The 14562-nt window shown below is 43.7% G+C and overlaps 1 protein-coding gene across 2 annotated transcripts in view; it reads right to left on the bottom strand.

The window, feature by feature from the left end:
- PLEKHG1 (pleckstrin homology and RhoGEF domain containing G1) overlaps positions 1-14562 on the bottom strand; it is a 248869-nt gene that overhangs the window by 141677 nt on the left and 92630 nt on the right. Inside the window, exons 1-2 of one of the 2 annotated variants that reach the window (XM_024996651.2) lie at positions 8473-11856; positions 3972-4046 (exon numbers count right to left, since the gene is read on the bottom strand). The exons of the other annotated variant lie outside the window; for it this stretch is intronic. Of the exons in view, the coding sequence (XP_024852419.1) occupies positions 3972-4046; positions 8473-8590 (193 nt within the window). The 5' untranslated portion in view covers positions 8591-11856. Of the gene's footprint in view, positions 1-3971; positions 4047-8472; positions 11857-14562 lie in introns of those variants that run through there. 2 annotated transcript variants of the gene reach the window in all.

Below are 14562 nucleotides of genomic sequence, written 5' to 3'. Positions count from 1 at the left end.
ATGGGGTAGTTACTGATGCAGGACCTCAGAGTCTATCCCACGGAATTCAGAGACTCTTCCATAGCCAATTTGGATCACTGGCTCATGACACAGGGGAGAAAAAGAGTCTGCCAAGGGCTTTGTTTGCTGACACGAGAGCTTCCAAGTCCCAGAGTCAAAGAGATCAGAAAAAAAAAGTCAAAGTCCAGAATCAGTTTCCAGGAACGGAAGAGACAGTGCTGAAGTCATTTTACTTAATAATATTTTCTTATTATAATGTGCTTGCTGCATGGGAGGCCACCAGTAGGCAAATACATCTTCACACTCTTCTGACAAAGCAAGTAGAAGCATAAAGAATTACAGAGAGATAGTGAAGCACATACATCCACTTCTGTTCCCTAGTCTAATCAGCTCTGAGGAAGCTTCAACAAGTTCCCACCACTTTTTCAACAGAACTAATCTCACGTCCTGAGTCCAGAATGAGAAGTATAATCAAATAGAGAAGTGCATGAGGGGATAGAGCTTAGTAGCAGGGGGTGAAGCTGACCATGACCTGGACTGAATCTGGCTGGAAAAATCATTCACTAGTGTGAACGTGAGCAAATTGCTGAACCCCTTAGGATCTCAGTTGCTTCTTGTGTAAAATGGGGACAATCTGGCACTTACTGCACATGGTTGAGAGGATTAAGTGATAAAGTACTTATCCAAATGTCCAGATATCGCTCAGCCATATCTGACTCTTTGTGATCCCATGGACTGTAGCCCGCCAGGCTCCTTTGTCCATGGAATTCTCCAGGCAAGAATACTGGAGTGGGTAGCCATTCCCTTCTCCAGGGGATCTGCCCAATGCAGGGATCGAACCCAGGTCTCCTACATTGAAGGCAGATTCTTTACAATCTGAACCACCAGGATACATGTAGAGATCTTCAGACTTGTGTTTTCTTAGATTCTGTATTTGCCCATTTTGTATCCATTAATTCATTGGAAAAGACCCTGATGCTGAGAAAGATTGAGGAGAAGGGGGCGGCAGGTGAGATGGATAGCATCACTGACTCAGTTGACATGAATTTGAGCAAACTCCAGGAAACAGTGGCGGACAGAGGAGGGCATGCTGCAGCTCATGGGGTCACAAAGAATTGGGTTGAGAGGATCCCCTGGAGATGGGATAGACTACCCACTCCAGTATTCTTGGGCTTCCCTTGTGGCTCAGCTGGTAAAAAATCTGCCTGCAATGCGGGAGACCTGGGTTTGGTCCCTGGGTTGGGAAGATCCCCTGGAGAAGGGAAAGGCTACCCAACTCCAGTATTCTGGCCTGGAGAATTCCATGGACTGTATAGTCCATGGGGTCGCAAAGAGTCGGACATGACTGAGTGACTTTCACTTTCACTTTAGCGACTGAACAACAACAATCGTAGGGCCAAACAAACAGCCAGAGTTGTTTACATCTCCCCTGTGACCCAGAGTGTACTCTGAACCACCCCTTTATCTAACTCTCACACAAAACCCCAGGGTTAGATATTAGACAAGTAGGGGAAGCCCATATATCCCAAGGCCAGCTAGAATTATTCAAACTAGCCAGTCCTAAGCTGTGGACCCTGCCCTGCGTGGGCAACCCCACGGAAACACCAATCAAGTCTGACCTAGGCTTTCCTCTCATTTCTTTCTGCCTCTTGAACAAAACTGGCGTGTCCCCATGTGGCCTTACATGGCATGCCAGCACCCCCACCCTTGGGAAATGTGAGTAATAAGAATCTTTTAGTGGCATTAGTCCCTCCATGTTATCATTCAGTCACTTCCATAAACGAAAATCCCATGAGTACAGTCATTGAGATGATGGACCTTATAAGCAATTGCTATAAAGACTTTTATAAAAGCCATAAACATAATGTTACATCTATGTGTCTTCTTTCCACCTTTCCTTTTCTTACTCTCAGTTTCAGAGTTTGGGGCTGAATCATGACAATGACCTCCTTAATATATTTTGTTAAATTCAATTTCTTGGTTCCTCAAGCCATATCTTTACACAGCTCTCTTCTAAAACTCAGAATGCACGTCTACACTCTGCCAAGAAAGTCTGATATAGTTCCATGTGGTCTGCAGCTCAAGTCCACACTCCTTACCTTGGTAGTTGGCCTTCTAGTGTCTGGCCAGTTACTGCAGCTGTATTAGACTCCTCAATGCTCCCCATGAGTACTACCAGCTTTTCATGCCTCTGGGCCTTTGCTCAGGCTAGTGTCTGCCCTTGGGATGCTCTTCCCACTCTTCTCTAAGTATGGTACATGTGGCCTCTGAGTGAATTTGCTTCTATACTATAACTGCCCCGACAGTAAATAACCAAATTAATTTCAAGCCTTTGGTTTGACTTAGGGGAAATGCCATGCGTGAAAAAACGTTGGACGTGTAACAAGAGCAAATATTTACTTTCTATTAGCCCTAATTTCAGAGTTGAAAATACCTTCAATGGTTTGGAAGGCCCAACTCAAGTTCTATCTACTTGGAAAACTGTACTATCTCTTAAAATTAATCATTCCTTCCTCCAATATCCATTTACCATGTATTTAATTCTGTTTATTCATATTTGTTGCATTTCTTTACCTTTGTTTTCTCTAGGTCACAAACGCTCTTTTGGGGTCAAGGATAAGCCTTAGATAGATTTTAAAAGCTGTCATCATAGGAAAAAAAAATCTGTAACTACATGTGGTATTGAATGCTAACTAGACTTACTGTGGTGATCATTTTATAACATACCAAAATCAAATCATTATGGTGTCTGTCAATGGTATATGTCAATTATACCTCAATTTTAAAAAAGGAGAAGACTTAGTAATTCTGTAATAATTCTTTAATCTTTCTAGCATGCCCATTAGTCTTACACATATGCAGATCAGTGAATATTTATTGAATCATAAGCCCTATGATTATTCTAATTAAAATAAGGGGCTCTTATCAAATGGTAATGATAGTTAATCATGGGGAAATATGGGAAAAGGGATACATAGCTTGTCTAAACTAGTAAAATTAGTACAATTCAGAGTATGAGAGTCTATTAAATACCATCAGAAAACAGTCATAGTAAATTATTTTCAATCATTACTGTCATATTCAGTCATTACCATTCATTATAAAATGGAGTTAATTTTAATTTTGGCCTACAAAGATCAAACAATTTCATCTTATAGGCAAAACATACACCAAGCTGTGATTTCTCAGGGTTCATTTTACCCTTGCCTAATGTTGCACCCAAGAAATTAAAAGATGCTTGCTCCTTGGAAGGAAAGCTATGACAAATCTAGACAACATGTTAGAAAGCATACACATCACTTTGCTGACAAAGGTCCATATAGTCAAAGCTATGGTTTTTCCAGTAGTTGTGTACAGATGTGAGACCATAAAGGAGGCTAAGTACTGAAGAAATGATGCTTTTGAATTGTGGTGCTGGAGAAGACTCATGAGAGTAGTCCCTTTGCAAAGAGATCAAACGGGTCAATCCTAAAGGAAATCAGTCCTGAATATTCACTGGAAGGACTGAAACTGCAGCTGAAGCTCCAATACTTTGGCCACCAGATGTGAAGAGCAGACTCATTGTAAAATATTTTGATGCTGGGAAAGATTGAAGGCAAAAAGAGAAGAGGGTGGCAGAGGATGAAACAGTTAGATAGCATCACTGACTCAGTGGAAACGAATTTGAGCAAACTCTGGGAGATGCTGAGGGACTAGCAAGCTTGGCATGTTACAGTCCATGGAATCACAGCGAATCAGACACAACTTAGCAACTGAACAACAATAACAATACATGGGGTATGATTAAAAATTCCACTTGGAATTTAAAGAAGCCAAACAAGCTACCTGAAACTTGTCCTAGTCCTAAAGAAGGAGATGGGCCAGCTAAATAGGAGCCCAGATCCACTCCTGGTCCCCATTCCTTCAAGCCTAGGCTGGAGCTGAATGAGGGGATCGGGTGTAGGTAAAATCATATTCTCTTTAGTGGTTACCTGAAACTTCCCCCGGCAGGTCCTCAATATCTTGTGGTGAGCTGACTTTATCATCTGACTCTGCTCCCAGCAGAACTGTTGAAAAAAGAAAGTTGGTGGAGATTTACAGCTACCTTTTCTTACTAGCTGGGTGGTTGAGCTTGGAAAGGAATGAGAACCATTCCATTCATACACGGAGAAGCTGTTTCCCAGCCGACATGATGAGGGAAATGGTGGTTTAGAAAGAATCTTAAAAATTACTCAAAGATGATTACAGGCTGTCACTGAGAAATGAGGAAGGAAAGGCTTTCTTTTCGACTATAGGGTGTCGAGTCCTACAGCCAGAAATTATTATTTTATATTGAGGCCAATGGTAGTCTGTATGCCTTTGAAATGTGAAAAGCAATAATAACTTAAGCACCCGGTATGACTTATAAGGCATCAAGATAGATTATACAGGTTGGCCATGAAAACGAGGCTCCTGCCTTGACAACATTTTGCAGTTCATGTTTCTGAAGGCCCTGCCATCAAAAACAGTCACTCACTGAGTGCCAATCATAGAACACTGGCCATGGTGGATTTACAGCATCAAGCCAGAGGGCTCTAACTGGGCTTATCACCTAGAGGAGGACTATAGGACAAGTGAATGGTGGGTGTGGCCTCTGCTATGCTGGAAATGAGTGACATGGCCAAGTTTTTCGGGCATTCACAGGCACTTCATTGAGGAACAGAATTTCTGAAATAGCACATACACAAAAATGGACATGACTTCACTCAACAATGCAAGTCACTTTGTTGCGTTTTTAAAATATGCAAAATGCAAATGAACTTATGTATGAAATAGAAACAGGCTCACAGACATAGAGAACAGGCTTGTGGTTGCCAGGGGAGAGGGAGGGATGGATTGGGATTTGGGGATTAGCAGATGCAAACTGCAGTACACTGAATGGATAAATAACAAGGTCCTACAGGATAGTACAGGAAACTATATTCAATATCCTGGGATAAACCATAATGAAAAGAATATGCAAAAATGTGTCTGTGTGTATAAATGAATCACTTTGCTGTACAGTAGAAATTTACACAACATTGTAAATCAACTGTACTGCAATAAAATTAGTGAAGAAAATGAATGTGCAAAAGTTTGTTCTTGGTTAGATGTTGAGAAAGTAGGCTGGGAATCATCTGCAGCAAAGGTATCCTTTGATGACTTATTTCCAGGTCCTCATGAAGGGCTTCATTTCGCCTCCCTCCTCCTTCTCATGTCCTTCACAACTTTTGAAACAGTCAAAGCATAATGAGAGCACATTTTAGTTAAGTGTGGGCTGCCACATAAGCATACATGTATATCCTTAGTTATCTGGACAGAACTGGAAGAAACATAGGTATATTTTGTATTTAAAGATGAACCCTGTGAATCACCCCACTCCACCCTTGCCTCCAGTTTCCCTACTTCAGAGAGGTGTCAAAAGGCTTCTTCAACTTGCAAGAGTTTCTGTTTCAGTCTGACTGCTCTTAATTCCTGAGCCCAGCACCAAAAAAGAGTAATGAGGTCAACAGAGCCAAGAGCAGCTATGAGCTGAAAAGACTTGTTTCATGTCACACTACTAAGCAGCTGGGATACTCTTTAATCATCCTAAAAAAAAAATCACCAAATAGGCTCCAAACTAGTATGAATTAGGCATTGTCAGATTTCCTGAGTTAACTTCGGACATGTCACAGTTTAACATATTATATATGCTACTCTACTAACACTCTACTCTCAATATTTAGTGATTCTATGGCATGTGAAATAAAATTCTAGGTGTGTGAAATAACTGCAGCTGGAAATTTTTACATCAAAAGAAAATACCATTGCTCCAGTAAAGAAAGAACTAAAGCATAAAGATTATATTACTTTTTATTTAAATTCTCTTTGCTGGTACCTAAAAGTAAAACCTTATAAAATATTCATCTTGTCCAGCTCAAGATAAATTTGTGGAATACTCTAGACCAGTTCTTGGACTAGACATGAGGGGATAAAAAGGATTTTTAAAAGATTAATCTATGGCCCCTGCCTTTAAAAAGCTAACTGAAAACAAATACCTTTCTAAGAGTCTTTTCAGACTTTAAATAAACATAAAAATACCAGTAGACCGAAAAATATCTCAAGGTTTTTCTATGACCAGGTTAGAAATTAAGATATATTTAAGGGAGGGAGAATAAAATAGAATTAAAACATACTATCCTTTCAGCCATAAAAAGGAATGAAGTTCTGATACATGTTGTGATGACTCTTGAAAATATTACTCTAAGAGAAATAAGCCAGATGTGAAAGGAAAAATATTGTATGATTCCATTTATATGCAATATCTAATCTAGGGACATATCTAGAGGCAGGAAATAGGTTAGAGGTGACCAAAGGTGGGGGCAGGAGAGAATAGGCAGTTACTGCTTCATGGTTACAGAGTTTCTGTTTGGGGTGACCAAAGTTTTACAAGTAGACAGTGGTCATGACTGTATCGAATTATGAATGTAATTAATACCACTAAATTGTACTCTTCTAAATAGTCAAAGATGGTGACTGCAGACATGCAATTAAAAGACGCTTACTCCTTGGAAGAAAAGTTATGACCAACCTAGATAGCATATTCAAAAGCAGAGACATTACTTTGCCAACAAAGGTCCATCTAGTCAAGGCTATGGTTTTTCCAGTGGTCATGTATGGATGTGAGAGTTGGATTGTGAAGAAAGCTGAGCGCTGAAGAATTGATGCTTTTGAACAGTGTGGTATTGGAGAAGACTCTTGAGAGTCCCTTGGACTGCAAGGAGATCCAACCAGTCCATTCTGAAGGAGATCAGCCCTGGGAGTTCTTTGGAAGGAATGATGCTAAAGCTGAAACTCTAATACTTTAGCCATCTCATGTGAAGAGTTGACTCATTGGAAAAGACTCTGATGCTGGGAGGGATTGGGGGCAGGAGGAGAAGGGGACAACAGAGGATGAGATGGCTGGATGGCATCACCGACTCGATGGATGTGAGTTTGAGTGAACTCCAGGAGTTGGTGATGGACAGGGAGGCCTGGTGTGCTGCAATTCATGGGGTTGCAAAGAGTCAGACATGACTGAGCGACTGAACTGAACTGAACTGAAATAGTCGAAATAGCAAATTTTATGCTATATAAGATTTTTCTATAGCTTAAAAACTGAATAATGTAATGTACCAGAAATTATTGAATTGTATCCTTTAAATGGGTGAATTGTATGGCATGTAAATTATATAATAAAGCTGTTTAAAAAAATCCCTCACTTGTTAGCATACTACTTTGTCATCTTGTAAAGCTCTGAATATTCTTAAATAAATGTACCAGGAATACAACAAGGTGATCAACATCTGAAACACTACAGTTCACATTTCTTTCTGATTGCCAGATGTCACCAGTGATCACTAACTCTTCTGGCACTTGAGAACATAGCAGAGCCTTCTATCTTTTTCACATCCGGTTAAACAACGAATTGACTATCTTGCCATGAATAAACATGTAAGACCGTGTTCACAGTAGCCTCTTGATTTGATTCATTTTGAATAATATCAGCATGAAAATTATGGTTGGAAACCACCATCAGAACAAAACAAATTGTAACATTGAATCTTCATACCTCTCAACTGTAGGTTAGCTAGAGACCAGAGAAAGTCAGTATCTAGAAAAATGTGCGGCACATACACATTTGAAATGAAGGGATAGTCAGCCGTTACTGCTTGGAACCTCTCAGAGCTCTGAGTCAGATAGAAGCCTTTTGAGGGGAAGCAGGCTAGCTCAGAAAGCCCCGGGGAGTTAATTCTTTCTGGGCTCATCCCTGCTTCCTCTGCTGGCTCTGTGCTTCTCTCATAAGTCAAACATCAGCAAGACCAAAGAGTTCCCTTCTAAGCATCCTTAAGAAGTCCAAGGTCTAGACAGAACAGAATGAGGTCAGGAATTTCCAAAGTGTTTCATTCCAAAGAAAATTTCTTTCAGAAAAGGCCACCAAAGACTTCGGAGTGAAGTTAACAGGCAAGCTACATTTTGGTCATGAGTTCTATTGCTGCCTCAAAACAAGAGTAACAGAAAATAAAAATAATTAATGAGGAAACCCAGAGGCTAACTGCTTTTACCATTTCCCACACCAGAAGTAACAAAATGATATGACTTGGACCAGAATTTGCCAAAAGCCAGTAAACCTTTTCTGTCCTACTAGTCGAATATACATATCATAGAACCAGGATACATGTTAAAATAAAAGCTTTTGAAGGAAAATAGGTGAGATGATGATCTTTCATTGTGCAAGCACTGAAGGTCCCTATGTCTTTGACTTGGAAAAGAGAAAATAAACTTTCCACCAGTGAGTTAGCCATAGTTTATAATAACCTGAGAAGAAAAACAGACTGAAGATGTATCAATTCTCTTTGAAGGGGTGTGTGTCTGGGGAAGCTCCTAAGCTCATGATCACCTTCCTGAACCCTTTAAAAAGAAAACTAGGCATTCATAGCAAAGTCACAAACCTACCTCGAGTCTGAATTTCATCTTGGCTCTGAGGGATAATAAGCTTGGATTCTGCCCTTCGAGGAGAGCTTCGATTTCTCCACCCTCTGACCAGAGCCCCCACCATGGTTGTGGACAGCATGTCCCCAGGTGGCCACGGCCCTACCGGGTGCCCGGGACGGGGTGGACAGCCCTGTCTGGCTGCCACCGTCGGGAGGATTCCGTCCACCTGTGATGGAGCTACACCCCAGACAGACAGGTCCGGGCAGTTCACCCGCCTTCGGCCTCCACCCACACACTCATCCTGTGTTGTGGATCCTCCTTCAGGAGGCCCAGGGAAAGTGGGAGATGAGACGAGCAAGGGCAGAAAACAGAATAAACAGAGATGAGCGCTACCAGACAGCCCATCCGGAGGAGAGGATGCTCGGTGTGACAGAAGCGCCCATCTCCTGGACAGAGTGCTTTGTTCTTTTGACTCTTCTTTTTTGACTTATGGAAATAAAGCCTACTTTTTCAACATTTAAAAATGACTATTTTAAATGTACTCGAGATAAAGCATAATAGAAAAGATTATGAAAAAGAATATATATACATGTATACAACTGAGTCACTCTGTTGTACAGCAGAAGTGAACACAGCATTGTAAATCAACTACACTTCTATATAAAATTAAAACAAAACAAAACAAAAAACCCAAACCTACAAGCAAACAGACAAAAGTGAAGGTGTGGGTGGGGGCATGAAAGTGTGTATCTATTTCTCTTTTCCCAGCTCATCTTCTCTCCTAAATTGGAACAGCTTTCGGGCAATTGTTTTTCCAAAAGGGAACCAGTCGTCTAGATAAACAGAATTTGTTTACAAAATGTGAAAAGTATTTCTAAAGTCTGAGTGTTCACGACACAGAATTATATCAGCTTTTGTGGATGAGGAAAGTTGATTAAGGGAATTTAATAAAATCTTACAATTATGTAAATACTCAAGAACTTACGAAAAAAAAAAAAAAATGAATTGATTCCGATGACCTAATTCTTTTTTGTCTCCTGGTGAGCTAGTAGGAATTGCTTGACTGAGGTGGGACCTGTGTGTTGGGCATAGAGTACACTGCTCACCTATGCCCCCTACTGGTCAAGATTCCAGGTGCACATCGGTTAGAGACCAATGCTTGCCTTAAACCTGGATGGGGGTGGGGGGTGGTTGTCAGGCCGTAGAAAATTCTAGAATCCCTTGGTACACTATATTCACTCAGCCTGAATTAATTGTAGGCAGGCTGGGTCTTTTGACATTATTTTCTGTCCTTATGACTGCTATGGATTACACAGATGGAGGAGATGGAATGATCCATTCCCTGACTTTGCTCTACTTTTCCTCCCCAGCTACACTTTATCTGATAAGATCAAGGTTGTTTTTGCAGGAAGCAGGCAAATTCCCCAAATCCCTCCACAATCATCCCAATACTTTTTAAAAAAGCCTCCAGTGTGCTAAAAAGCAGTAGCGTTTTGGGGATACGTATTTTATATATTCATTTAGTTGAACTTTCCATAATTTGCTAATTATTTTGACTTTTCCAAACTGTAGAAAAACTTTGGTATCATGGCAGACCAAGGGAAGGTAGAAATGAAGGATAGGGACTTGAAATGGCCTGAGAGCAGGAAGCTGTCATCTCTGATTTCTGCTCGTGACCTCAGGAGGAGTTCAGACACACATCTGAGGCACCGGCTGGGGTCACTCTGGGGAGGCACAGTGGTTGCTGAGAGGGCCCAGTCCTGTGTCCTCCCCGCTTCCTCACTGGAGCAGGGGCTCCCTCTGCCCGGGGCAGCTCCCTCCCCTCCGCCACTGAGGGCCCAGCCAAGGATCTGCTGGGAGAGGCACTCAGGAAACAACACCACCTGCCCTTCAGGGAGAAGGGCAAGGAGGCCTTCAGCAGTCTCTCAGTTCCTGTGACCCCCAGAGTCACAAAGAAACTGCCTTCTTCTGGGGACACCCCCCTGGCAGTGGGATGACCTCAGGGAAGGACAGCAGGGGAGCCTGGTACTCAAGCCTGGGGTCTGGTCTTAGCCGAGAGGCAGGGGTCTTGAGGAAGGCCCAGTGTCACTCGGAATTCCTCAGGGGACAGAGTCAGGAGGCAGGAGTACAGTGTGTGTTTACTCTGAACCATCTCTTGGTGGAACGCTGTCCCAGCCGTAGGAGGCTGGGTGGGCAGGGAGTGCAGGCTGGTAGGGATCCCAGAAAACCATCAGGATGAGCAGAAGCTGCCTGGCCTCATCCTCAGGGTGAGGTGGTGGAGATAACACAGTGATGCTGAAAGCAAGTGATCAGCTCTATGAAGGGCCACTAATGCCCCCAGACGGAGCTCTTCTCTGGGGCTTGATCATCAGTGCTGCCACGTATCTGAGATCCCTGCAGACAGCAGCCACCCGTCTCCAGTGGGCCAATCAGAAGTCCAGGGCGGGAGACACACGGGCCAGGATTGGAAGTACAGCAATCTGCCCCACCTCAGGCCCTGGTCCCTGCACAGCTGCTGTTAGTCACTGATGTGAGACGGAGACCTGTGACAAAGGCAGTACATGGAGCCAGTGGATGCCTGAAATAACACTCCCCACACGCCAGCCCTGAGTCCTCCACGTTCAAGGCGGTATACAGCTCCTCTGTTCTCAGACAATCCTCACGCTCACAACCACAGCACTTGTCGCCCTCTGGGGCATCCATCTGTCCCACTCCACCAGCTGCCTCCAATCCACTGCGTATCAGAAACATTTTATAAAATACAGATTCCCGGGGCTCACCCTGAAATGACTACTCTCCCAGGTCTAAAACTGCCCGGGAGCCTACATTTTCCCTAGCTCTCCCTGCCAGCCTGAAATGGATGAAGGAAGGTCCAAAGAAATAAAAACTTACTTGACCTGGCAGCCTGGAGGGATTAAGGAAGGTCTGAAGAAGTAAACTTACTTGAAGGTGGGCTTCTTCTTCTTTTTTTTTTAATTAATTGATTTGCTTCGGCCATGTCCTGCAGCATGTGGGATCTAGTTCCTCAAACCAGGGATCAAACCCACGCCCTGTGCATTGGAAGCACAGAGTCCTATCCACTGGACCGCCAGGGAAGTCCTAAATGCGGGCTTCCCGAAGTCTGGGACCTTCATTACCTTGGTGACAGCAGGGGAGCCAGGTGTGTGACCAGCTCATAGTGTGCTGGATACGGGAAATGAACGCTCTCCCCTCGTCTCCACACGCATCGGGCTGCCTGGCCCCTCATCCTGCTGAGAAGCTCCCTTGCTTCTTCTACTCCCAAGGCCACCCTGCCTGCAGCAGCCATCCCATGACACAGTCTTGTCTTTTCTCCGCCCCAGGGCCCCTCGGAATCCCCACACTCCACTCGCCTGGGGTGTTCTAGCCCAGAACACGACTGGCCCAGGCAGCAGCTTCCTATCCCATTCACCACCCCCCCCCCCACACACACACACAAAACCAAACCAAAAACCGGCTCCATCTTCGCTTCAGATGTCTGAGGCCCTGGGTACCATTGTCACGGGGTCTATGTGGACTCAAGCTTTCGCCACAGCTCGGAACTCTCTGTCATCCTTAGTTTGCTGGTGGCAGCAGGTGGACGCTCAGTAGCCAAGGTTTTCCCCGACAGGAAGCTGAGCAATGACCAGGACTGCTGTGGGAAACGTGGTCAGGAAGAGGAAGAAGAGTAATGTCCTGCTTGTGGAGGGCAACCCCACCCTTCCCAGGTCCTACACATCCACTTCCTGAAAGAGACCCGCCAGAGGCCACCGGTGCACCCGCCAGGAAGCGAAGGACAACGAGAGCCCATGAGGTCATCTCCCCCCGTCAGACTTATTATAAGACACCCTCCCCTTCCACTCCTGAAAAGGGGCGCACTGGGGAAGGAAACACACTTTTTCTTTAGACAGCAGATCTAGAAACCCAGAGTCATGCTGAAGGCTCCAGAGAAGCCAATATATGTCCAATGATAAACTTCAGCTCACGGATATTTGCTTTTAATTTCCTATGGTGTCCATAAGTTACCAACTATTTTCTAAATTTCAGAAACATCATTACCATCCCCATCCGCCTTCTGAAGAGCATGAGGGCCGAACCAGCCACATGCTTCTTCCTAATGTCTCAGGACCTGGTTCTGGTCACACAGAGGGCTCTTGGCAACTGCTGATTGTGTAAAGGCATGACAAGCTGTGATGATATGACTGTCAGCTACTAAAATGTGCACTGAGCGACCAGAACCAAGAATAGCTTCCATCTCTGTAGCAAATATATGTTGTTGCTGTTCAGCTGCTAAGTTATGTCTGACTCTTTGCAAGCAAATATATGACCTCTCACTATTCTTTCAAGAAGGAGCTGCTGGGAGGAGGGCTGGCTATGTGGAGAATTTCTTCCATTTGAGTGGGGCTCCAAGAGCTCCTGGTCTCTCTCTGACTCCTCACACACATTTCTCTTGGGGGCAGGAAGCAGGAATTAGATTTTGATTCTTTTGGCAGAGGGCTACCTACCCACAGGTGGCACCGGTTTTGCTCTACTTGCAGGAAAGCTCCGCTTCTATGTGGGGAGGGTTGTCTCTGTTCAGCCCACTGGTGGGAAGGCTTTTGACGCTGAGTTTAGTATCAGGATGCTCACCTGCTCACAGGTGTAAGACACAATCTCCAATATTGGTTTTCTTGGTAATAAAGGTGGAGGTTTAGTCTCCATCTGCCTTGCTCCTTTGTTTCAAATTCCAAATTGGTTCAGAACTTGGACGGAAAGAGGTCTTAATTGCCCTTTTCCCCCAAGTCCCAGCATCTCGTGGATTGGCTCTAGGACGTGGCATTTGGGAAACAAAATAACTCCTGGAGATTGATGCTTCTGGCAGATGCTGTACAACGTATGGGCCACTGGTGTTTACCTGCAATTTACTGCAAATTGTTTTGTTCCACTGTTGGCTCGTATGGTCATGCCAATGGCTTCTGGTGATCTGGTGAGCAGCTTTGAGCCTCATCTCATGTGCAGTGTTCTATCCCTATTTCTTATCTCTAAGTGATAACAACAAGCTAGGCTGAATGGCTCTGAATTGATGCTGTCCTCAAATCCACCAAGCACTACAATATAAATCCCCTGTGCCGTATATCTACAGTCTGCAGCATCAAAGAGGTCACACACACGGAAAAAAAATTCAGTACATGTTGTTAATTATCAGCTGCTAATGCTGATAATCCTTCAAAAATGTATTTGTGAATTCACATAGAATTTGGATTCTCATATACACAAGCAAGTCTTGCTGTTTAGAGATGTTAATTAGCTGTCCAAGGCATCTCTTCTCTATCCGCCCTAAGAGTAGGAAGACTTGCTCAGACGTGCCCATCTAAGAAGTCGTTCCCTTGACTCCCCCTGCGTCCTCCTCCTCCAGCTATACGTCTCTTCTCCTCAAGAGTTAGGGTTAGTAAAAAAAAAAAAAAAAAAACACAAATGGGTTATCTGCGCTTCTCTTCATTTCTTCCCCAACTCAGTCCAATCCAGTTTTCCCCTCACCCTCTCCAACCACCCAAACAGCTCTGTGTAGCATAATGCTTCCTAGTCCCACTGGTATTTATCAGTCTTTTTCTCCTATAACTTGTTGGCAGCACCTGACACTTTTGGCCACTCCTTTCTTCATGAAGCTCTATATTCCCCTGGGGACCTCAATTTCTTATAACCCTGTTTTTCCTCCCACCTATACTGACAGCCCTTTTCAGTTTCCTTTGCAGGACCATCCAATCACTGATTTTTACCTGAGGCCCAAACACCTGAGCAATAGACCAGTACATCCAAGCGGCTATTTGATATCTTAGATTTGAAATTTCACAGGAAAGTGAATGTTACTCCCATTTGCAGGGATATACCAGCCAGAAATTCTGGAATCATCTTTTCCACTTTTACTTCAGAAAGTCAAACTATTACTACCTCCAATTTTTTTTTTTTTTTTTTAGAATTTGCCTGCAATGAAGGAGTCATAGGAGATGCAGGTTTGATCCCTGGGTTGGAAAGATCCCCTGGAGGAGAGCATGGCAACCCACTCCAGTATTCTTGCCTGGAGAATCCCATGGACAGAGGAGCGTGGTGGGCTACAGTCCACAGGGTTGCAAAGAG

Source organism: Bos taurus, chromosome 9 (assembly GCF_002263795.3).
Source record: "Bos taurus isolate L1 Dominette 01449 registration number 42190680 breed Hereford chromosome 9, ARS-UCD2.0, whole genome shotgun sequence".
Lineage (NCBI taxonomy): Eukaryota > Metazoa > Chordata > Mammalia > Artiodactyla > Bovidae > Bos > Bos taurus.
The sequence above is the reverse complement of the archived record's forward strand: the minus strand, read 5'-3'. Positions and strand labels throughout refer to the sequence as shown.